General features: G+C 50.9%; 9 protein-coding genes across 9 annotated transcripts; 5 read left to right on the forward strand and 4 right to left on the reverse strand.

The window, feature by feature from the left end:
- Window positions 1–972: 972 nt before the first annotated feature.
- PFICI_04238 (Kinesin heavy chain) lies at window positions 973–3,905 on the forward strand (the record flags this gene model as incomplete). The annotated part of the gene is made up of 3 exons (XM_007832819.1): window positions 973–1,092; window positions 1,191–3,622; window positions 3,677–3,905. The coding sequence occupies 3 exons, from the start codon at window positions 973–975 to the stop codon at window positions 3,903–3,905; spliced, it is 2,781 nt and encodes a 926-aa protein (XP_007831010.1).
- Window positions 3,906–4,931: 1,026 nt separating this feature from the next.
- Window positions 4,932–5,903, forward strand: PFICI_04239 (uncharacterized protein; the record flags this gene model as incomplete). Its single annotated transcript, XM_007832820.1, has 1 exon — window positions 4,932–5,903. One exon carries the CDS (start codon window positions 4,932–4,934, stop codon window positions 5,901–5,903), a length of 972 nt encoding a protein of 323 aa, XP_007831011.1.
- A 447-nt stretch (window positions 5,904–6,350) lies between these two features.
- On the reverse strand, window positions 6,351–7,555 carry PFICI_04240 (uncharacterized protein; the record flags this gene model as incomplete). Its single annotated transcript, XM_007832821.1, has 2 exons — window positions 6,351–7,222; window positions 7,285–7,555. The coding sequence occupies 2 exons, from the start codon at window positions 7,553–7,555 to the stop codon at window positions 6,351–6,353; spliced, it is 1,143 nt and encodes a 380-aa protein (XP_007831012.1).
- A 2,312-nt stretch (window positions 7,556–9,867) lies between these two features.
- Window positions 9,868–10,935, forward strand: PFICI_04241 (uncharacterized protein; the record flags this gene model as incomplete). The annotated part of the gene is made up of 1 exon (XM_007832822.1): window positions 9,868–10,935. One exon carries the CDS (start codon window positions 9,868–9,870, stop codon window positions 10,933–10,935), a length of 1,068 nt encoding a protein of 355 aa, XP_007831013.1.
- Window positions 10,936–11,420: 485 nt separating this feature from the next.
- Window positions 11,421–15,240, reverse strand: PFICI_04242 (uncharacterized protein; the record flags this gene model as incomplete). The annotated part of the gene is made up of 4 exons (XM_007832823.1): window positions 11,421–12,676; window positions 12,734–13,577; window positions 13,634–14,887; window positions 15,043–15,240. The coding sequence occupies 4 exons, from the start codon at window positions 15,238–15,240 to the stop codon at window positions 11,421–11,423; spliced, it is 3,552 nt and encodes a 1,183-aa protein (XP_007831014.1).
- A 1,064-nt stretch (window positions 15,241–16,304) lies between these two features.
- Window positions 16,305–17,277, forward strand: PFICI_04243 (uncharacterized protein; the record flags this gene model as incomplete). The annotated part of the gene is made up of 2 exons (XM_007832824.1): window positions 16,305–16,328; window positions 16,399–17,277. 2 exons carry the CDS (start codon window positions 16,305–16,307, stop codon window positions 17,275–17,277), a joined length of 903 nt encoding a protein of 300 aa, XP_007831015.1.
- Window positions 17,278–18,324: 1,047 nt separating this feature from the next.
- On the forward strand, window positions 18,325–20,413 carry PFICI_04244 (uncharacterized protein; the record flags this gene model as incomplete). The annotated part of the gene is made up of 3 exons (XM_007832825.1): window positions 18,325–19,141; window positions 19,200–20,330; window positions 20,382–20,413. 3 exons carry the CDS (start codon window positions 18,325–18,327, stop codon window positions 20,411–20,413), a joined length of 1,980 nt encoding a protein of 659 aa, XP_007831016.1.
- A 432-nt stretch (window positions 20,414–20,845) lies between these two features.
- Window positions 20,846–21,196, reverse strand: PFICI_04245 (AP-2 complex subunit sigma; the record flags this gene model as incomplete). The annotated part of the gene is made up of 1 exon (XM_007832826.1): window positions 20,846–21,196. One exon carries the CDS (start codon window positions 21,194–21,196, stop codon window positions 20,846–20,848), a length of 351 nt encoding a protein of 116 aa, XP_007831017.1.
- Window positions 21,197–22,067: 871 nt separating this feature from the next.
- PFICI_04246 (uncharacterized protein) lies at window positions 22,068–23,111 on the reverse strand (the record flags this gene model as incomplete). Its single annotated transcript, XM_007832827.1, has 2 exons — window positions 22,068–22,984; window positions 23,036–23,111. 2 exons carry the CDS (start codon window positions 23,109–23,111, stop codon window positions 22,068–22,070), a joined length of 993 nt encoding a protein of 330 aa, XP_007831018.1.
- Between the last annotated feature and the right edge of the window lie 750 nt (window positions 23,112–23,861).

The raw sequence follows: 23,861 nt of genomic DNA on the forward strand, positions 1-23,861 counted from the left end.
CTTCACGCGCGAACCAGCAGCAAGCATTGACGTTGTGAGATTGGTAGTGCTGACGTACCATTTGCCGGGCCTCTTGTAGACCTGGGTACATTACATTGTAGTAGTGTTGTAGGGACGGACAGCGCGATCCCAGCTCGCCCATCTGCCTGACCCAAAAACCCACCTGCCCGCCTAGACCAACTGCCCCTAATTTTCTGATTCGCTCCCCTACCATCTCTGCAGCCTGGCACCACACCTTAATTGCTTAGTGACCGACGCGGTTGTTGGGATGTTCCCCTGATCCAGGCGTTGCACCGTAACTGGCTAGATAACTGACAAGCACAAACTTTCAAAATGCAAACAGAACGCCAGTGCCTTGATCATTTGGTATCAACGTTGTAGGCCAAGTATAGAAAGTCAAAGCAGTCAGTTCCAAAGATCAAAAGAGCACCAGGAAGCCCCTCAAATCAAAAAGTAGCAAGGTACATGGTAGCGGGGGTTCAAGTTCGAGTAATTGGGACCCTGCTTGCACACCGACTCACTGTTGCTGGCGTTGCCCACTCGCCCGCTGCCAGACCAAAAAATCGAGTGCCCACTTAGGGAACACGCTTGGGGGGTGAAAGTTAGGGAAGAGAGGACGAGACGAGACGCCATTCTCGCGAAGCGGGACATATCAACAACTAAACTGGACTCCATCCTTCCCTGCCCTGCCCAAACAACACCAAACAACAACTCAAGACCCTTATTACTCTTTCATGCCCTACTGGCCAGCTCGCCTGGTCGGTTGAGCCTAGTTCTGTTGTTGTTGTGATTCCTCTTTTCCACTTCTTTCCCTGCCCGACTGGCCTGTTTCTCCCAAGCCACGGCCACGTCACATGCAAAGCGAGAGGAGCGTGCTATGAGATAGACACCTCCCCAACCCTTTTTCTCTCCTTGCTTCTTTTTTTGTAAACCCGGCTTGCCACCACCGAGGACGCTGCAGAATCAGTCGCCATGTCGGGCGCAAACACCATCAAGGTCGTTGCCCGTTTCCGGCCGCAGAACAAGGTCGAACTTGCGTCTGGCGGCCAGCCTATCGTCTCTTTCAATGGCGACGACACTTGTAGTCTCAGTGTACGTGAAGCTCGCTCGCTGGCTCTCACCAGCAAATCTTGCCAGCTCCTATTCCTTTGCTGCAAAGAATAATCACTAACGCCAATCTTTGCATATAGTCTGCCGAGGCACAGGGCTCCTTCACCTTTGATCGCGTATTTCCTATGGGCACCCAACAAGCAGATATCTTTGATTACTCCATTCGGTCTACGGTCGACGATATTCTCAACGGCTACAATGGAACGGTCTTTGCGTACGGTCAGACGGGTGCCGGAAAGTCTTACACCATGATGGGAACGAGCATAGAGGACGACATGGGCAAGGGTGTGACCCCCCGTATCGTGGAGCAGATTTTCAGCAGTATCATGTCCAGCCCAGCCAACATTGAATACACTGTCCGGGTCAGTTATATGGAAATCTACATGGAGCGCATCCGCGATTTGCTCCAGCCGCAAAACGACAACCTTCCTGTGCACGAGGAGAAGAATAGGGGTGTATACGTCAAGGGACTTTTGGAGCTCTACGTGTCGAGTGTTCAGGAAGTGTTCGAGGTCATGACAAGAGGAGGAAATGCTCGAGCTGTCGCTGCGACCAACATGAACCAGGAATCCTCGCGTTCGCATTCCATTTTCGTCATCACCATCACCCAGAAGAATGTCGAGACTGGTTCGGCCAAGAGTGGCCAGCTGTTCTTGGTTGATTTAGCTGGTAGTGAAAAGGTTGGCAAGACTGGTGCCAGTGGCCAGACTTTGGAAGAGGCCAAGAAGATCAACAAGAGTTTGAGTGCTCTTGGTATGGTCATCAATGCCTTGACCGACGGCAAATCCTCACATATCCCGTACCGAGACTCCAAGTTGACGAGAATCTTGCAAGAATCGTTGGGAGGAAACAGCAGAACAACCCTCATCATCAACTGTTCGCCGAGTAGTTACAATGATGCTGAAACGCTCAGTACCCTCCGTTTTGGTATGCGAGCCAAATCCATCAAGAACAAGGCCAAGGTCAATGCCGAACTCAGCCCTGCAGAGCTCAAGGCCATGCTCAAAAAGTCGCAAACCACCATATCAAGCTTTGAAAACTGGGCTTCAGCTGCAGATGGCGAGCTGCAGCTCTGGCGCGCAGGTGAAAGTGTGCCCAAGGACAAGTGGGTTCCGGCATTTGGCACTGAAGGTGTCGCTGCTGCAAAGCCTGAAGCAAAGGCGCCTAGACCCGGAACTCCGTCCCGGTTGATCACGGAAAGCCGTGCCGAGACGCCAGCCCTTACTGAACGTTCGGGCACTCCCAGCATCCCTCTGGATAAGGACGAGAGAGAGGAGTTCCTCCGAAGAGAGAATGAACTGCAAGATCAGCTGGCCGAGAAGGAGTCGGCCGTGGCCACGGCCGAAAAGAACTATGCAGAGTCCAAGGAGGAGCTTTCTTTCCTCAAGGATCATGACAGTAAACTCGGCAAGGAGAACGAAAAGCTCACAACAGAGGTCAATGAGGCCAAGATGCAGCTCGAGCGTCTCACGTTTGAGAGCAAGGAGGCTCAGATTACCATGGACGCCTTGAAGGAAGCCAACTCTGAGCTCACCACAGAGTTGGACGAGGTCAAGCAGCAATTGCTGGATGTCAAGATGAGTGCAAAGGAGACTACTGCCATTCTGGACGAGAAGGAGAAGAAGAAGGCAGAGAAGATGGCTCAAATGATGGCTGGCTTCGACCTGGGTGGTGATGTCTTTAGTGAAAACGAGGCGGCCATCGCAAAGGCTATCCAGCAGGTGGAGGCCTTTTATGAGCACAGCTCCTCGGGCGACATTATTCCAACGGACGATTTGCAAGATCTCAAGAACAGACTGGTCGAGACCCAGGGAATAATTCGCCAAGCCGAGCTCTCACTTTACAGCACTTCATCCGGAGACAGCGACGCTCGCCGTAGAGCTGAACTGGAGGCACGCCTCGAGAAAATGCAGCAGGACTATGAGGACCTTTTGGCAAGGAATCTGAGCGAGGCCGATACCGAGGAGATCAAGGAGCGTCTCAAGGAGGCTTATGCCAACAAACAAACAACTCAAATGGAGCTTGCCGATGAGCTCAAGGTCGACATTGCCCAAAAGTCTGCCGAGAATTCTCGGATGAAGACTCTCATTGACGACCTGCAAACGCGTCTCAAATCTGGTGGCGGTGCCGCAACCCCCGGTCTGGCCAACGGCAAGACTGTGCAGCAACAGATTGCCGAGTTTGACGTCATGAAGAAGAGTCTGATGCGTGATCTGCAGAACAGATGTGAGCGCGTTGTCGAGCTCGAGATCAGCCTTGATGAGACACGAGAGCAGTACAACAATGTATTGAGATCCTCCAACAATCGCGCTCAGCAGAAGAAGATGGCCTTCCTTGAGCGTAACCTTGAGCAGTTGACTCAAGTGCAACGCCAGCTCGTCGAGCAAAACGGCGGACTCAAGAAGGAGGTTGCCATTGCTGAGCGCAAACTCATTGCCAGAAACGAGCGCATTCAGAGCTTGGAAAGCCTGCTGCAAGACAGCCAAGAGAAGCTCACCGCGGCTAACCATAGGTATATACATCTGCCCTCAAAAACGTTTGTTGCGATTGCTAACAATGGAAATAGATTCGAATCACAACTCACGGCCGTCAAGGAACGCCTCGAGGCCGCAAAGGCCGGCTCCACCCGTGGGCTCGGTGCTCCTGCCGGCAACGGTGGCTTCAGCTTTGGAAGCCGCATCGCCAAGCCTCTGCGTGGTGGCGGTGACGGCCCTGGACAAGGCCCAACCATTGCAAACTTGCAAAACGAGAGCGGCGCTAGTAAGAGAAGCAGCTGGTTCTTTAACAAGTCGTAGGCCGATGAGGACACGGATCGCCACAATGATCGTGAGAAGAACAGAAACCGCCTTCAGCCCGGCTCATGCGTGCGGAAGCCAAGATAGACCGTTGATGGATATATAAGGAGTTCTCTCATGAGGTCTGCAGCGCTGCAGCAGCCCTTGGTGTGAGCTGGATTAGACTTATGGTGCAAACTAGACCCAGGTCGGAAGCTTATACCCTGCGCCTTACAACGTCTTTTACCTCCTGTACTTGATATTTTACTATGGATCTTTTGTTTTGGGGCCATGGGCGGCTACTCGCGAGACGACCGATCACGCCCGAGATGAAACGAAATGCATAATTTCGGTCAGCTCAGCATCGGGCTATAATGAAGAATGTCGAGATCAAACTCGTATGAACGAGGTCTTGGGAAACTCAGCAATGGCCTCTATCGGAGGGGCTTTGGATATGGTTGAACGAATAATGTATCCTCTTGCATGCGTTACGGTCGTCAAATGTCTATAGATGAGAAGAATAGAAGAATAAGATAAGAGTGAATTGTTCAATGCCACCCGTATACGCATGAGCTGCCTGGGTCAGGTACATGCAAACAATTACGCCTTCTGTCAGAGAATCAAGTACAAATTCAGTACCCTGTGACTTTGCGTGCAATTTATAAGGAATTTTTGGACGTCTTGAAAACTTGTAGAACTGATTTTGTATTATGCAATCAGCAATACGAGGTAATAGATGTCAAAGAAATGTGCCTAGCCGGGATCATAGGCGAGATTGTACAGAGTACTTGGCATCAAGTCCAGCCAGGTCCCCGCCAACCTTAAATCTACCTACCTAATGTACTTACCCCAGTGACGCCCATAACTTGTAGAACCAGCCAAGCTTTAATCACCTTTCTCTCCTCAACTACATCCTTTTTGTTCCATTTTTGGCATGATCGCGGTTGGCTACATTATCAAATCACGAGCGTAGCGGCCGACGCATATTTGCTGTCATTCATCAAGTTTAGTACGACGCCATTGTTACCACACGAGCAATCCTCCAAGATGGCGGACAACAAGCAACACAAGTACCGGCAGGAGATCCAGCAGATGATGTATGTCTCTGGCGAGACGGGCGAGCCCTCGACCGAGACGACGGCCATGATTGAGGAGATTGTACGACAACAGGTCATTGAGATGTTGCGCAACTGCACCGAGCTCGCAGCGCGCCGCGGCGCCCGATCCATCACCATCAACGACCTCATCTTCCAGATCCGCGACGATGCGCCCAAGGTCAGCCGGCTGCGGACCTTTCTTAGTTGGAAGGACGTGCGCAAGAATGCCCGCGACAGCGACGAAAAGGGCGGCGACGTTGAGCTCGGCGTCGATGATGCGGCGGGCCCCGCGGGCGCAGGCATGCCGGGCGGTGCCGGCCCCGTGGACGAGGCGGCCAAAAAGAACAAAAAGGCAAAAGTCAAGCTTCCCTGGGAGCCCGGCAGCTTCTACAGCCAGGAGCCGCCCGAGCGCGACGACGAGGAGGACGAGGAGGAGGAAGAGCTCAACTTTATCACGCTGGAGCGGCTGCGCAAGGCCGACGAGCGCACCAAGGCCATGACGCGCGAGGAGTACGTGACGTGGTCCGAATACCGCCAAGCGTCCTTTACCTACCGCAAGGGCAAGCGGTTCCGTGAGTGGGCTGGGTTCGGCGTGGTGACGGATAGCAAGCCTTCAGACGACATTGTCGACATTCTGGGCTTTCTCACCTTTGAAATGGTCCAGACCCTCACCGAGGAAGCCCTGCGCATCAAGGAGCAGGAGGACCTTTGGAAGGAGCGGACCGGCGGCGACAATAACAACACCAAAAAGCGAAAGCTCGCCCCCGGTGGCCTCTTTGATCCCCCGAGTGAGGGCAAGACGCCCGTCGAAAGCCGGCATATCCAGGAGGCCTTTCGCCGCCTCCAAACTCGATCCAAGAAGAGTCGCGCCATGCTGAATGGCACGAGGCTGCAACAGCGCACAAATTTGAGACTCTTCTAATGAAGGAGACGTGATGGGAATGGCCTATACCTTAGCTGTCCTGCGGTTGGATAGCTGGGCCGGATCTGGATTGGTATGGCCATTGGATCGATATGCTCAAGAAAGTATGGCTTGTATTTTCTCAAGACATTTTTCTCTTGATAGGCTTCCGAGAACCCGCTGTTCCCGATTGGATAGTGTCTGGAGAAGAGAGCGCAGAGTCTTGTACTATTCATGGGGTGGCTGGATAGACAGACATGATCATGGTTTGGCGTTTGGGAAGGAATCTTGACGATACCCAACATTGGAATGTGGAGTTCAGGTTTGCTTTGTGTTTAGGTGGACGATATTATTGTTTATGTAGTCTATGGATATTGCAAATAATGCTCGGAGCCCCAAACAAAACTCGCTACAGACATTTTATGGTCAAATCATGGACCCTTTAACTAACCCAAGCATATACCAATTTCATGCTCTTCTCCAACCCTCGAACCCCCTTCCCCTCCAGCCCCAGGCGACCACGTAGTGACTAGCAAGCAACTCCCACTCCTCAACCTCGTCCAGGCCTTCGAGGTTATCGACGGCCTCCTTATCTTTGGAGGAGATCCAGCTAGTCCAGATGTCCTGCACAGTAAGTGCCTCGGCCCCGTCCACAAACCCCGCCTGCCGCAGCCGCGCCTTTTGGTCCGCAATCTCGCGGTACACCTCGAGTGTCGGCATACGAATTCGGCGCGCCGCCAGGTTTGATACCATTTGCTGCCCAAAGGGATCCGACGGGCGCACCGGCTCGTAGAGAACCACGGCCAGGTTGGGCACAAGCGAGGTAAAGTGGGAGATGACGGCGCGTGCTTGCAATGTTTCCAGGTAGCAGAGGCAGCACTCGGAGATGACAAGGGTGGGAACATTGGTCTCTATGCCGCCGAGCTTCAAGACAGGTGGCTTCTGCTGCCCTTGTTCCGGAGTCAATGATGGTGGTGCTGTTTCTGACCGGGCGATATCCCGGAGGTCGAGACCGTGGCAGTAGTAGGAGCAGCCATTAGGTAGGGCCTCGTTACGCCAGCTGCTATCGTCGTTGCCCGAGGGCGGGATGATGCTACGCAGTGCGGGCACCGCCTGGACTGTTGTCCGCTTCTTGGCTGTTATAGCTGGAAAGTCAACCTCGTGATAGATGACATCCTGCACACCGGCCCCGTGCGGTTGCGAAAAGAGCCGAAAGGGCCGCGTATCGGTACCTGCGCCCAGGGAGATGATTTGTTTCTTTGATCCAGTGCCCGTGCTGCCGTCTCTGGCTAGAAAGGAAGAAACCAACTTGTCCAGGGCTGTGGTCCGAGTATAAGTTCCTAGTCCATGTTGTTTAGCAACAAATATACTTCTAGAGAAACTCCGTGTCAAACAGTCTCACCTCGATTGATGATGGGTAGCCTCCTTACCGGCGGACCACTCTGCTGCACAAAGTACTGTGCAAAGGGATCCTGAAGGTAGCCGAGCTCCACGGCGCTCAGCCGCGAGACGGAGGCGTCCGTGTCTGTCCCTTGGATGGTTGCATCGTGACTATGACTTGTGGCGGGGCTCACGAAACCACCACCCCGCGACCTGCCCCCGGCGCCACGGCCCCGGAGACCACCACCTCTGCCGCGGAGGGACAAGAGGTTGGGAATCTGGGGAGCCGACATACCCCTTGATATTCGCCTGTCTGCGAGAATTTGCGTGGTTGTGAATAAAGAAGCAAGTGTTTGGTGCTGAGAGTTACTGCGGATTGGCTGGTTATGATGAAAGAGGACGTTTGCGCGGGAGGCTGATATATAACGGACTTGCACAAGTCAAACGGTGAGTAATCAGGTGTAGGTGGAATTATGCATCTACGATTCGAACTCTGCTGTGTTTTCTTTTGTATGATGCTACCAGATACTGTCGAGAGTCGAGACGTGCCAGCAATTCCCAGTGGGGGCTAATGAGCCAATAAGGGAACTTGCCAGAAAGACGCCACCATTTTTAGCACTCGTTCTCGTACTTGACATCTGTATCATATAACCTTGATGGTGCGGGCCTTTGCTCCAAATACCAGCACTTTACATTATGCCGTTCTTGTTCTGCAATTTCCAGCTTGATTGGCCAAATTCAAGTATAGGCCGATTCTCAGGGTTTTATACTAGAACTTCTCATGTCTTCTTTGATGAGGGCTTTATTGTCCTGGGAGCGACATGACACAAGTTTGGCTCATCTGCTCCTACTTGGGCAGTTGAAGTCGGTTCTTGAAAGGCATGTGAATAAAGATTTCGGTATTGTTGAAGAGTAGTTGGTCGCCAAGTACACACAAGGCACGCAACCTTTATATCTCCCCATGATTGCCAATCCACGGGTAGCATGTCGATTGCCGCTGGATGTTGAAGTATGAATAGCGCTGAGCCGAGATATCTTCACGGTAAGGCTTCAAACACAATGCTCCAATGTAAATACTCTCTGGATTTTCAATTCATTCAACAGTCACTTCCAGACTTGCTCGTTCCCGTAGGTCCATGTTCAATATTTGATACAGTCCTAGCCCGAATCATCATCTCCAAGAAAGCCTGGACCCTTGTTTAATGTATTCTCCTTGTGCCAAGGAAATGGTACGGTGATTGCAACCGAAAGAGTGGGGTATTTCTACACTTAAAATAGTCTGGTGTATTTGATATTTAGCGCGACGGAGTGGCGCCGCCTGTAGGCCGATGCAAGCACTAAAGTATCGTCAGACTCGGACCCGACAAGTCAAGGCATCTTTCTCGGCAATAAAAAAAGATGGGCTGTTTGGTTGTCGTAGGCATGATATTGAGCTTGATGAGGACATTTTCATTCTCTTATCAAGATTGACTATTCGCCTGGTGCAGTCATTACCAAAGTCATGGAAGACTAAATTACATTGACAAGCGGAAGCCAGCTGTCTTTTGCCACAAATGGCTGTGTGGTAAGGCTGAACCAACAAGGGACTGCAGAATTGGCGATCGACAGATGCTCATTACTTTCGAGTGAAACACTTGGGCTTCGGCAGACGATATAGATCAACAAAAAGTCGACAATCTTGAGTGATTGACGATGCAGCCGTTTCATTGGATGACATATGCAACATACTTGCATTCGCTTGGGGGCAATGAGTGCGTTAACCTCTGACTTCATCTTCAGTACCTAGGCAAGGTACTTTGAACGTACCATGTTCTTGTCTGTCGAGGGTTGAATTCAACCAAAAGCCTTACCCACCAGCGCATGGAGATCTTCACAAAGGATGGGTATCCATCGCGAGCATCACCATGCCTTGAACAGATTGAGCTTTTTGCTCATTCATGAGAGGGCAAGATGATAAGACTGCAGTCGTCCACAACGGCCATTGCAAGATCCCGTAAGCCCGTTCAATCCGAATAGTGCCCAGGAGGTTTTCACTGGTTCGGGGCGCTTGACAGTTCAGGCCTGGCGCATCGAGCCGCTGCAGGCCCAAGAGGCTAGACCGGATTAGAGCCAACAGAGACGTGCAACAGGAAGGATTTGGGGCAGTGCTTCGCCGCTGCTGCCTTGTCTCTGCCTGGCCCTCCCTGTAATACCTGGGCCTGCCTGTGCCCCAAACAGGGTATTGAAAGGTATCTTGCAGATAGAACAGGGGTAAGAGACGCCTGTTTGGGGCGATTAACAGGTCACTAACGCACACCTTAAATGGAGCTGAGCAATCCCCGGGGCCCATTCACTCTTTCATTTTCATCATTCCCGCATACGAATCCACTTGTTAGGTACCTGCTTTGAAGGTTTCTTAAATAAGACGTTGAGCCGCTGTCCCGGGTGCCCGTCGATTACACACTTTATTCTACTTTTCATACTTTGGCGGCTGCTTTGTTTTACTGCCACGAGGGAAAAAGCATTCATCCCTTCTTACATCTTGCCACTACATTCCTTCTTTTGAACATTTTCTATTACAAACTCAATTCTTGTTTCCTAATAACCTGAACCCGTCCCTTTCAAAATGTATCGGGACATTGCTACGCATGTCTACAGGCGTGCTGTTGAAGACGATGCCGTCTATCAGTTGCCCGGCTGGGCTTTCGGAATTGCGCTGCTAGATGTCATCATCTTTCTGCCCTTTATCCTGGTCGTTGGCTACACCTTCCAGAATGTCTTTCCCGTCATCGCCATGATTGAGGACCCTTCGCCTCCCGCTTACGAACCCGTCTCTCTAAACGCCGAAACCGAATCCCTGGCCGAGGACAATGCCCCCATCGCCGACGAGGCCGCTCGTGCTGGCCAGGACACCCGCGCCATCAGCTCCAGCTTCCGCAGCCTCCACCGCACCATGACTGGCATCTCTGGCTGGAAGTCCTACTTCCGTGGCCTTGCCTGCTGGGCCGCCCTGACCGTCTCCACCATGTTTGTCTACGGTATCGTCAGTGCCCTGCCCTTCATTCCTGCCATTGTGGCCGCCATGATCTCTGCAGTCGCCCTCGTCCAGCTATACTGTGCCTGGCTGCACATTGTCATCTCGACTCCCTCCGAGAAGCGTTTCTACCAGCGTCTTCCCCCCTTCAAGAAGGCATTCCAAGCTTGCGCCTTGCCCACAGTCATCTACTTTCTTGCTTTGGAGTTCCACTCCTGGGTTCCCAAGTTCTTGATTGGTGTCTTGGGCATGACCACCTACGACCCTTCGAACCCGACTCAGGTCCCTCAGCCTTCCCCTAGTGACTCGTGGAAGGGCTTCCTCGTCTTCCTTGTCACCATGGCTCTCACCGTCTTTGTCACTATCCCAGCCCACGTGGTCCTGACCCGTACCCAGGCCTCCCTCCTGCCTGAGGAGGATGAGACCATTGTGCCTTTTGACCGATCCTTTCAGGGTAAGCTCGAGCCCGCCATTGTTGGCGGCCGCGGCTACGTCACCATCAAGGATGCGTGGGAGACCTTTTCCCGCGCCTCTTGGATTCGACTGGTCAAGCTTTACGTCAAGATCTTTGTTGCCACCATGGCCGTTTACTTGGGCTTCGCTCTGATCATCATCCCCGAGGTACTTATTATTGCCAGCGGCACCAAGAAGGCCCAATAAATGGGTGCTTGGTCGAGAGATTCATGAGAGCGTGGCAATGACACCTTGGATGGAATCTGTTCCTAGGTCATTGTTTTAGCGTCGGATTTAGAAACTGGAACAATTTTGCCTCTAGCTTGCATTTATTTGTGAAATTATAAATCATCTCAGGAAGGAATCGGATTGGTCTTTTTCTCGAAACAGGAGCATTCGGCTCAACTCTCATCATCAACCATGATATCCACAAAGTAAAAAAAAAAAAAAAAAAAATCAATGTCAAAATGTTTTCTATATTCCAACCATTGTCTTTCGTTTGCAGAAACAAAAGTGACGCATGTTTGAATTCACCAGAATGATTACAAATCGCCCAATGACGTTGCATGTTTTACATCGTCTTTGGCCAACTTTAATGTGGTCGGCGTCTATCTTGTCTATTACATTATGTTCGATGCGTGGTTCTCGTAAATACATTAGATAGGCCAAGAATCTTGATTCCCGACCAGATTCTACATAGCCCACGTCTTGGATCTCTGAGGTCCTTTACCTTTGGGATCAGCTATACTGGCTCGTCTCCCCCTTTCGGCCTTTTGCTCTTCCATCCTTCTAGTACGGACGCGCTGCAAGCTCATGGGCAATTCTTCGACAATATCGTCCTCGGAGTCAGATTCCACAGCCGTCTCGGCGCCCACGCGGCCGCCAAAGGAGAAGCGCTTCTTGAGCGTCGTCGTGCCCTGCGAGTCGCTGCGGCCCGCCGACGTCGAGGGACGACCTCGTCGCCGATTGCGAATGCTGGCGTCGGCGTTACTCTTGATCTTTTCAATCGTCAATTCCGTCTCGGCGGCCGTGGCAGACGCGAATTCTCGCGCCTTGATCTTGGCAATGTATTCGTGGAACTTGGGCCGTTCGAGCATACCCGTCCGAAACGCGTTGACGCCGACAAGCAGCTTGGCCAGGTCAACCAGCTCTTCCAGGTATTCAATAATTTCCATGAGTCCGGCTGAGCCGGCGTTCCACGAGAGGAACTTTTGCTTCGTGACCGACTTCAAGACATGTGCCTCGGGCGCCATGGAAGATCGGCGCGAGTGCCTTCCGGGATGGATACTAGCAGGACGACTCGGAGGGGCCGAACGGTTGCGCTCCAACATGAGCTCGCGCACTCTGGTGACATAGCGAAGATGCGCCACGCGGCTGGACGGCAGGAATTGAGGCAGAGGTAGCCTCGTGGTCAATGCCTCGTGCACGGCAAAGAGTGTCAGGGTAATGCTTGCCGCCATGTTGCGACGATAAGGGAGGACGAATTCGTTCAACTCCTCAAGCACCGCGCTGCCATATGCTTCCCTGAGATGTAAGACGTGGTCCATGCGATCCACAATTTGGTGAAGAACATAGATGATCTCGTTATATATCATTGCCTGCCCTCGGAAACTGCCCTTTAGACGCGGCTCCGTGAGGGTAAATGGAAGAAAAGTCTGGGCCGCGGCAAGGGCAGATTCTGCCTTGCCTTTTGAGCGTTTAAATCTGTTTTTCAAAGCCTCTGATCTGAGATCGACGGCGCAAGGGGTCTCGATACCAACTGCGACAGATGATTCCATGTTGGAAATCTGCTTGATTGCCGAGGCAAGGGATTCAACAAGTCGGTCACGCGCCCGCACAGGGAAAAGGACCATTTCGACAATGAGGGCAGTGGTACCCCCGACCAGGAAACATGTCATTCGTTTGACAAAAATCTCCCAAGGATATGTATCGGGTGTAACAATGGTCGCTAAAATTCTCACGAGTCAACAAGCCTCCTCGAACCTGTTCCGAGATCAAAACTTACCAAGACCAACCACGGACATACTCACGATTGAAATGATGCCTGTCTTGACATAGGGTGTTCCAAGTTGCGTGTAAGATGCTGGTATAGAAGCAATGACTAGCACAATCGCAGTAACGATGCGATTGCCCTGCCCAATCTCATAAGACAAGAAGCCGGCCACACATCCATATATGACACCGACGACTCTGAGGAGAAACCCATTTATAGAAGTTCCGACAGAGACTTCAAAGACGAGAATCAGCTGCAATGATGCCCATGAGGCTCTGATTGAGCTGTACCAAGCATGCGTTGATGGGACAAAGCCCGGCCACGTCACCAACCAGCCAGCCACACTCATCTTTAGAGCAAAAGCGAGATCATCTGAGCTTGCAACAAACTCAATGGCATCGGCCAATAGACCTCGGAGCCAGAGACCAGTGCTTGTCCAAGACTTGCTCGACTGTTTCGCACGAGGCACATTTTTTGGGACTGGCCTTTCCTGCTTTTCATCTACCCGGTTTGCTTCCTCATCGCCCAGGTCCCGGCACAGTCGACTGTTTGATGGCGATGGCGTCGGTGCCTCTTCGTCAAGATGTGCGTGCTCTTTGTGACTTGCTTGGCCAGCTCGTGCTTCCTTTCGAGCACTCTCTGGGACAGCATTGGCATCCTTTTCTCCACCAGTCTTGAGCCAACGCCTCCAACTTATTCGAGGAAAGTAAAGTCGGCGTCTATTGCGCCGACGCTGCCTCTTGTCCACGAGATCCCTCGATTGTTTGAGCATGTGATTTACCTGAGAAGCTGCTTGTCTCAAGGTGACCAAGAACGAGCTGATGAGGAATGTCTCTGTGCGCGGCATGACGTCGACCTATAAATGATTTAGCACAGTTCAGGGAAAGGGAGTCATTGCAATTCCCTTCATACCTTTGCCCCATTGTACGCTATAGCGGCCGCGTGCTCCAGCGCCTCGGCAGAGTCTGTGTCGAATAATTCCAGTGCTTCACTGAAAATACTTGTACGAAGATCAATCTCTTCCAAAGTAATTCCACGTGGTGCAGGTGCTCCAGAGGGGAGTTTTGCCACATCGTAGCAGTGAGCCAAGGAGCAGGTAATCAACTCTACTGCCTCGTGTATCTGATTCTGGAGGACCTTGGCAGGCTCGCGAACTTGTGACAAAATGTGGTCAAAGAGCTCAATATCTGCCGACTCTATCTCCCGAATAGGCTTTACAAGTTCCAGATTTCTGAGATGCTTGGACTTTTTGCGAACGTTTTTGGGCCGTCCAGTTGATGAGCTGCGAGAAGAAGAGCTATCGTCGTCATCTGAAGATGTGTCGTTGGAATCCGAGGCATCACTGGACGCATCTGACTCTGAATCGCTGTCCGTATCCGATTCCTGCGATGAAAGGGAGTCTTCCTCTTCACCAAGCATGGCATACTTGCTCTCACACGCGTTGATGATACTGATTGCATTCTGAACGAGCCGTGACATGGATGTCAAACTAATGGATTTCAGGGAGGCGGGGTCCAAAACTCCATAAGTTACCTCAAAGTTACATTCTGCCTGGGCCTTTTTGGATCCAGCAAACTTTGTCCTCAACTTTGGTTTCCTGTCGGTGAGTGACACGAGCTGCATGTGTAGAGACTGCCCAGTTCCCTTTGCAGGTTGTTCGCCATCAGGTTTGGCGGCGGCCTGATGCTCTGCCCTCGCCGTTGCAAACCAGTCCACAGCGTCGTCCAGGCATTTGACAGAATCGTGAAGCGTTTCAATGACGGCATTTCCCAGAAAGCCGCTCGATGATTCGGGGAATATGGTCAAGTTGACGACCAAGACAGCGGCCAGAGCGGATAAAATTGGATATGATATCTGTGAGACGAGTGCACTGGATACGGCTGTTGCCGTGGTGGTCAGAACCGTCAGACTGATTAAAAGATAGAAAAAGACGAATAAGAACAGCCTGGGCGTAGAGGAACGCAGCAAGCCATGAAGTATAACAGCCAGTGCAAAGAATATGGCACGGATGGCATAAGCGGCGCTGATATTAGTGTCGTAAATGAGACTGGAAAGATGGAGGCCCAGGGTCGACCAGCCCAGTCCGAATGCCGTCCCAAAGAATATCAAGAAGAGGGCCTCGGCCATCTGACCAAAACGTTGGCCTGGATGTCCGAATACTGTGACCTGTCCATATATGTCAATGACTAGAGCTAAACAGAGAAGCCAGGTGATATGTGGGGAAGGGAACTCGAATAACCTCTCAAACAAACAAAGGCATTTTATTCAGTCATTCAATGGGCCCCATCAATGCACTGAGGAAAGTCAAATTTGGCACATACCATAGGCCCAAGATAGGTAGAGCGACCATAGACCTGGATAACGGCAGGGACCAGGCCCAGCGAAATCATAATGGCTGTGCATACCGTGTTCTTCAAGATGCGCTGCCATAGCTGACCCTTCTGGAGGTTGGCCGAAATGGTTGTCCGCCACCGGCTACATCTCTTGCGCAGGCTCCTCAAGTGATTTTTCACCACCATTCTTGCCTTGCTTGATCTAACGTCAACCTTGGAGTCAATCTAGGCATTACACAAATCATGGCCAGAGACGAAACAACTAGTGTCGGAATTTCAGTCCCGTACATCGGCAGCGATGAGTCAATTGCAAAACATGAATGTCGAGAAAAGATATCGCGCTGTGCTGGGAAATGATAGAGATGAATGTAATTCAAAGAATATTGGAGGTCCCGAACTGAAGATTGTCTTGGATGAATGAGTTGGAAGTTCAAGAAACAGCTTGAAGCGGACGTCGGCCGGGATTTTTTTTTTCTTCTCAATTTTCTATTTTGATAAGAGGCCGTTCCATTGGGCGCGCGCTGAAGCTGCAGCGTACCTGGGGCTTGCTGTTATTGCGGTTCGTCTACGAATCATGATCCCTGGCGGCAGCCCAAAAGAGCCGTTTTCTTCGTCATGCCGTTGGTAGTTGCGCTGCGAGTTCTCCATTCAGTAGGCCCAAATAGTTCCCAAATGGTAACTTGTCAGCCAAAAGGACAATTAGATCAGCCTGCGCCCAACTAGGTTGACCTGGTCAATGGTCTCCATTTATTACCTGATGCCCCATCGATGCCCAGGTGAATCTTACCTTGTCCAGTTGTCAATTGACTTATTGATACATCCGACACATCTGACAATTGTGATTCAGGGGCTAACACTATTTGCTAACAATGAATTATTTTGCAGTCGCTTCGTGATGCTCTGAGAAAAGACCACAAGCTGTGTATCTGCACAGATAGACTGACTCGGGCAATCCGTAAGCATTAAGCAGCTGTCATAATGCCTAGGCGCAGGCAATTTACGCCTGCCTTGCCCCAGTCGGCTCCTCGCTCAGTGAACCACTGCCCCGCGCCAATGACGCAGCTGGAGGCTGCCAAGTACAGGTGGGCCGAGCAAGCTGTCAATGGGTTTGGGGGTACGTAGTGCTGCAACGACAGGTGCTCAAGCGTAGCGCGGGGCATCCTCCGTTCTACGACTTGACGACGAATTATCGCGAGAACTGCTCGACCTGTGCTGCGCCGACATCGATTCAGATTCGGAATACCTACAAGATGCCTCCCTCTGCGACTCTCTCAGTGAGTATGATTCAGTGTCCACAACCTGTCTCTGCCCTTGTCCCGGCTGACATTGTGCGACATCCTATAGACCAAGATCAAGGTGCAGCTGAAGCTCTCCATCGCACGTCTGCGAATGGTTCAGCAACGCGATGAAGCCCTCTCAAAGACCTCACGGCGGGCCATGGCACAGTTACTAGAGGTTGGGAAGATAGATTCGGCCAAGATTCGCGTGGAGAACATTATCCGGTCCGATATTACCATTGAGCTATACGAAATCCTCGAGCTATATTGCGAGCTCCTGCTTGCGCGCGCCGGATTGCTGGACTCGCCCACCTGCGACCCGGGCTTGGAAGAGGCTGTCAAGAGTATTATATATGCTGCGCCCAAGACCGAGATCAAGGAGCTGCACCAAGTTCGGGCGCTCCTTGCCGAGAAGTTTGGCAAAGAGTTTGCTTTGGCCGCCATTGACAACACTGACGGCAAAGTGTCCGAAAAGGTTGTGAAGAAACTGAGTGTGACGCCTCCGAGAGAAGAACTTGTACAGGGCTACCTAGAGGAAATCGCCAGGGCATATGGTGTCGACTGGCCCAAGAAGCCCAGGGACCTCGGAGAACCACCAGCATTTATAGATGACGACGATGACGACGATACTCCTAGTGGTGGACAGGCGCAGAAAATTATCGAGCCAGAACTCCCTGCCGACAGCAGAGAGGCCCAAGAACGAGAGGATCTCAGCAGGGCAACGCCTCCACGGAACCTTGATAACCCTCTCCATATCACACCGTCGAGTCCATCGTCTGAGAACCCTAGACCCAAGGTCACTCTTAATCATATGGAGCTGAAACCCAGCAAAAAGATGCAAGATGCTGGACTTGCCAAGAAGAGGGGAGACAAGAGCGATGGACCTGGTGGCAGTGTCCCAGACGTTAGTGAGCTGGCGGCAAGATTTGCAGCTCTCAAACGGTGAGACCAGAAGCATTCACACTAGCAGTTGCACATTATCAAGCGAAACAGTATTTAATTGATATTATTCGAGCATTGGTTGACTTGAGCTACAGTAATCCCGCGTTAAGCAACTCCTGATTGATATACAGTAACAACAAACAGGCCCTTTATCCTTTCCTGGTGCTTAATCGCTAATGAGACGGCGTGCTTCGTTTTTCTTACCGTGCTAGGTAACAACCTGAAGTATGCTGATGGAATTTGTGCCCAAGCCTGAGCTGGTAGATGTTGAAGTGGCATAATGATTTTGCTTATGAAAAGGGCACTACTCTGCTCATGAAGAACAGAGAACTCAAGCCAGACAGTTCTGTTACAAACTATACTATTGAAAGCAGAGGACCTCGACTTGACCGAACACTAGACAACTATAATGAATATTTGTCCACCTATCTAGGTAGCTAGGGAATACCCCATTGTGGGTACTCTACGTAAATGCTGATTATTCCAATGTCCTGCTATCTCAAGGCCAGGTGGGCAACCAACACACCAGCCAGTCAAAAGATAGTTCTGGTCCTCCAGTTTTGCATGAATGAAAAGAGCAAACGAATGTCATACGAAGCTTCTAAAAGTCTTTGTTTCAAATATTACTTCCACAACCTCAAAACTTGAAAACCTTACCTAAGAGCTGCAACGGGCACAGTAAAGGGGACGCTTCTGCATGTCCAAGAATCGTGAGTTGCCGTTTGCTCTTTATCTGGGGACTTGCTGCTTGATCCACATGGATCTCTTGTTATCCTCAAACGTCGACGACGAAGAAGGCACGTCTTTGACCAACACAGGAACTTGCTACTGCAGGCAATTGCCCGTTTGTCCACCCTACCACTCGTTCATCCTTCTCCACTGCCCATAGCAGCTGAGCAAACGGTGCGGTCAACACGCTTCTTTGATTTATTGAAATCGCGTCCATTCCAATCCCACCTTCTGGTTCTACAAATTGACAACGTTAGCAATCGTCTCATCTCTCTGTTCAACCACCGTGTAGTGTTGGTTTGTCCTATTGGAAGTTGCCATTATGGACTTGAGCCATAACCTCGAGATCCTTTCCATCGAGAGGTTGGAAAATGTCTCCCTTGAAGACCTTGGAGCTCGAGTTGACCGAAACATTTATTCTACCATCTCCAAGCAACAGGCTCTCGACACATATTTGGGGTGGCTTCGAGAGCAGCTCTCCAGGGACATGTTTGTCCAAGAGGTGGACATCATCAAGGACTGGACCACATCCCTACTCAATCGAAGCTTCAACAAAGAGGACATTTTAACATCGTTCAAGCAGTGGCAAAATCAAGAAGCATTGGTTGACCGGTCAACCCTTCGCAGGTTTTTGATGGTTGAGCGGGAGCTGTCTGATTTTCTAGAAAACCCGACTCGTGGCAACAGCACCAAAAGGGAGCAGTCGCCTCCTACGGAAAAGGAAAATATTGAGCCTCGCTCTCGAACGGCAAAACGACAGACTGGGGCAAACGAAACTCCTGTGGGAGAACGTCGACCTTTGGGGACCTCTTCCACCCATCGCGAGGTTTCAAAGAAACAATCCAGCGGCCCGGTTCATTTAACAATGCGCCCAAGTCACAAGAATCATACATTACCGAGTATCAGCTCCACGCCTAGAACAGCTGGTCATTCCTCTGTGGCGGACAAGGAGGGAGGCCACTCTGACAGGAATAACCTCGACTCGTCTACAGAAAAGACGCCTCGGGGTCGTCATTCGGATGATGATATGCCAGTTTGGGCGAGTTACCCCAAGGACTACAAGACAGCAGTGAAGAATGGCTCCTTGGATAATACCCACCCTCACAAGGGTTACGTCTGCAATCGTTGTGGCCAAGGGGGTAAGAGACATTGCCCTTAGCAGAGTACACCATGAAAGCGAACTGACTTTGTTGAAAGGTCATTGGGTTCATCTCTGTCCGACGAATTTGGACCCCTCTTATGACTCTGCTCCAGCCCCGGATTATGCATGCAAATTGTGCGGAGAGAAGGGTCTACATTTTTGGTGCCTATGCCCGTCGAACAAAGACAAATCGTCAATAACTCAACAGCGAAAGAGAGCTGGTATCCCTGCCTCGATCGAACTCGTGCGAGAGAAAAGACGATCACCTGAAGTTCTTAGAATTTCTGCTCGTGCCAGAGACACGTCTCGTTCTCGGCGTAGGGAAACAGAGGGCCATGATCAGCGCTATCGAGCTGATCAACGCTCATACTCTCCTCGCCGCCGGGATGACAGAAGTTTGGCAGGGGAGCGTATTCGGCGTTCTCCAGGTCAGGAACGCTCGAGACTTTCACCTCGGCGTGAGCGCGCTGTGCATTCGCCGTACCGTGAGCGTTCCTGGCGTTCAAGGAGCCGGGAACGCGATGAGGACGTGGACAGAAAATCTCGGACTCGGCAACATGACGGAAGAGTCACGACTAACCACTCTAGAACAAAGGACTCATCAACACGCAGTCGGTCGAGACAGAGCCAGTCTAGCCGTAGAAGATCAGAAAGACGCCGTCATCACGTTGACACTTACCCACGTGATCATGGCCGACTTCGTTATGAGAGTGATGATGGTAATGACACCTACGCTGACTCCCGGGAGAAGCCTGGTCACAGGGTTGCAAGCAACACGCCTAGAACGCCCTCTCCTAGCATTCGGCTGGGATCGGTGACTCCATGTCCCGGCGAAGCCATGGTTGACGCCGACACTCCCTCTACACAAGACGCTCAAACATCTGAAGCTGTCGCTGAAGCCAATCTTTTCCTTTGCAGTCTCGACAATCAAATTCTAGAGGACCATGTTGAGAGAGCCTGCAAGCAAGAGATGACTTCAATCATGGAAGTGGTCTGCGGAGACGAAGACCCTTTCCTTTACCAAGACAACCACGGTGTCCTCTGTAAAAGAGTCACCAACCCCCCTTATGATGATCAAGTTGTGCAACTCTTTGCACTCCGATCCAACCCCATCATTCGGCCCCAAACCAAGCGAGCCCCAGCTTTGAATTACTGGGACAACAATGTCCAGTCCAAATTTGAGGATAGTGAGTCATGCCATTGCTTCCAGACGTCCTTCTGGCACTAACCTGTCGAAGTGGCTCCCGAGGATCATTATGTCTTCCACTGACAGGGCAGAGCTGAGGCAAAAGTGCATCTGATTTCAAGAGGTCTGCGTATCACGGAGTTCCGGAAAGGCCTTGATATTATTACCATGGAGTTGTGAGGACGCAAGGGTCCGCGCGGACGTCTCTGCTGCTGTTTGTTTTGTTTGCTGCCAAGCTATGAGGTACCTTATTTTGCGAGACTATGAGCATAGATAGTAACTAAACCACTTGCCATATACACTATTGTTCCCGTCTCTTGATAACAGGATGCTGCTTGGACCTGTTGTTATCATTGTAAAAATGTGAATCTTTGATAGACTATGCAATCAAGATATTATACTGCCTTGGACATGTTCAAGGGCCTCTTCCCAGGCCCATCTTGTCAAGAGACATAACTCCCAAACGCCATGCAAATGCTTTTCAAATGAAATATGGACCTCCTCTTTGCAATGTCCCTACTCCAGCTTGTCGAGATGTTCTAGTCTAGTCAAGACGACCTGTTTGCTGGTTTCTTCAATCTCACCGGCCAGGAAGACTTCGTCGAGGATGGCGTAGACCTTGTAAAAGTTGAAGACGAGATCGAGCTCGCAGACGTTGCCGAAAAATGAGTCTAGGACCTCGACAAAGAAGTGAATGGCCTCGAGGTAGGCCAGCTCATTGTCGTTGGTGTCGACGCAGGCGCAAAAGAAGAGGCCTGCGTACCGCCTGTAGACAATCTTGTTGTTCCGAAACTCGACAAAGTTGGACTGGTATTTCTGGTCGCGCGGCGCCACGAGACGGTGGACCTGGTTGTTTGCGAAGGCCATGTTTAGCGATTTCACTCTCTACATTGCGCAAAAGGGTTTCCGGCTCTCCTGTCGCTTACCTCGCCCTTGAGCTTGATCTTTTCGTCGTCGCTGTACGGCACGTACCATTTCGCCAGGCGGGTCTTGCCCCTGTTTGTAAAACACACAACGGTCAGTGTCAATTCATATTGGATCTCGGAAGCTCGGGACGGGAAAGTCTTTGAGCGCATATACGGGAAGCGATGTGCGCGCGTCCGTCGAGGAATGAACAAAAGGGGTGGGATGAAAGACGTACTGTCGGTTCTGTATCAATATAAAAGACAACATTGTTCCTTTCTCGTATTTTTGGCAAAGTCTCGTTGCGAATGCTCCGGGCTAGGGAGGAGAGTGAGTTGGTCCGGAGGGTTTAAGGAGGCAGATGAATGTCGAAAGGCGATAAGGTAATCAACCAAACGACACCCTCAATTTGGAGGCTCTGCGAAGTGGAAGCAGCAGCTCCCTGCAAGTCAGCTAGCCCCCACTGAGGCGGGGAGATTCAGTACAGTGGATCCAGGTACCAAGGGCCCCTGGTTCGGGTACCAATAGGTGATTGATTGGAGGAGAGGGAGCACTAATGCACGGGATTAGAGCTTCTAGGATAGTATTCTCTTCTCTTCTTTCTTTTTCAATGTTGCACCTTGATTACTGAATTTATTTATTTTTCTTTCTGTCCATGGCTTCATCAGTACCTGCTATCTATAAATGTAAGTTGACAAGTATTCTCAATACTGAGCTTACAAGTAATAGAACCCGAATCCATCATCAGCGGTTGCAGAAAATTGTGAATCGCATCATGACAGATTGTTTGTACAAAGAGTAGGACGTTATATACAATGGAGAAATGCGACTGGATTCAAATCTCAAACTTCTGACCAACAAGGTCCTCGCTCAGCTTCCAGCACTGTTCAGCCAGTTCCGCGTCCGTGGCCCACTCCTTGATCAGTCGAGTGTCGGTCGTCAGATTGTTGTCCTCCAGGTATACGCCTTCTTCCTTGACCAAGTCGGGATCGAGAGCGGCCCGGAGCGTGGTGGCACATCCCTGAGCCAGTGTCTTCCAACCGCCAGTGGCGCGATGGGTGGCCAAGGACATGCCTAGCACTCGCCAACAGCCGTCTTCCATGATGGCGGCCTCCTCGGCCCCGTAGACTTTCATATACTCTTGTAGGTTCGTGGAGATACTGCCTGGATGGATGGCGTAGGCATGGATACCGCGTGGGGTCAGGCGCCGGTTGAGGGCCACGGAAAAGAGAATATTGGCCGTCTTGACCGAGCCATAAGCCGCAAAGCCATTGTACGACCCTGGAATTGTATAGTTTGGATCAAAGAAGCGAAAGGGATTGTAACGGTGTCCGGAGCTACTAACGTTGACGATGCGCGCACCAGCACCGGCCGCCAGGATCTTGGGCATGATGCTGTTGGTCAGGACAAAGTGACCTAGGTGACCCGCGGCCAGTTGAAGCTCGAAGCCGTCCTCGGTCTGTTGCCAAGGGGGACCCATTACCGCGGCATTGTTGATGACAACGTTGACATGGCTAATCTCTTCATCATCAAGGATTTTCTGCGCCGCTTCTCTTGTGCTACGGAGAGAGGACAAATCGATTTCGACGAATTTGACCTTGATGTCTGGGTTGATCTCCTTGATGGAATCAATGATAGGTTGTATCTTGGACAAGGAACGACCGAGCAGAATAATCATAGCTGGGCCGCCATAGGCCAATGTCACTACAGTCTCGGCGCCGATTCCTCCTTTACTGGGCCCTGTCAAGAGAACTATACAAATTAGCTTTGGATTGACTTGGGAAATACTATCATTATTCTCACAGATCTTGCCCTTGACCTCTTGAGCAAAGTCATGAACAAGGGTCAAGCCCTCGGTGGTTTTGTCGTACTTTGCCATTCTATTCTGGTGTGATTTTCTGTCGGTATATTTTTGTCAAGTCTGGGACATGAGGTGAAATCGGAAAACGGGCGTTCAAGTCATCTCTATTTATACCTTTCTCACCCATAGCTCGTCGAGCATCTCCGACAAGTACGCCAGACCATAGTCCGCTACCACAAGGGGCCAGCCTCATCAAGGGATCATCGTCTCGTCGTTCCCACCAAAGATCATCATTAGGCGTGATTTACACCTCATGCACATTAATTACATTGTCGGAGATTCGGATGGTGATAAATGTGCCCACGAGTGGAATCCATGACAAGTCGCCGGTCTTAATGTCTTTATGGTCGACTAAAATCCGGGACATGCATTGGTGCGACTAGCAAGGCCACCCCATGTGGATGCCCAGGCAATATGGTGTCTATCTAGCTCGTGTGGAAAACGTCAGCAGTTTTGCCTTGTCACAAATCCCGACCATCATTGTTGGCTGATGGCATCAGCATGCTCTTTTATCGTTATCGGGATTTGTAAGGGAATTGTTACGAGAAATATTCGGGATGTAGTGAGCATTAAGAGTACTCGATTATAGTTGGAGTAGAGTGCAACGTGGCGACCCTTGATCATCATAGGTATTCACTAGCAAATATGAGAGGAAGTATAAAATTTCCTTTCCCAGAATTTAAATAATCTACGGAGCACCAGAGAGCAAACTGTTGAAAAACCGCGATTTAAGCCTTATACGCTTACTCCTCCGTGGCTATAATAAAC

The sequence above is a fragment of the Pestalotiopsis fici genome (assembly GCF_000516985.1).
Source record: "Pestalotiopsis fici W106-1 unplaced genomic scaffold PFICI_Scf_3, whole genome shotgun sequence".
Taxonomy (NCBI): domain Eukaryota; kingdom Fungi; phylum Ascomycota; class Sordariomycetes; order Amphisphaeriales; family Sporocadaceae; genus Pestalotiopsis; species Pestalotiopsis fici.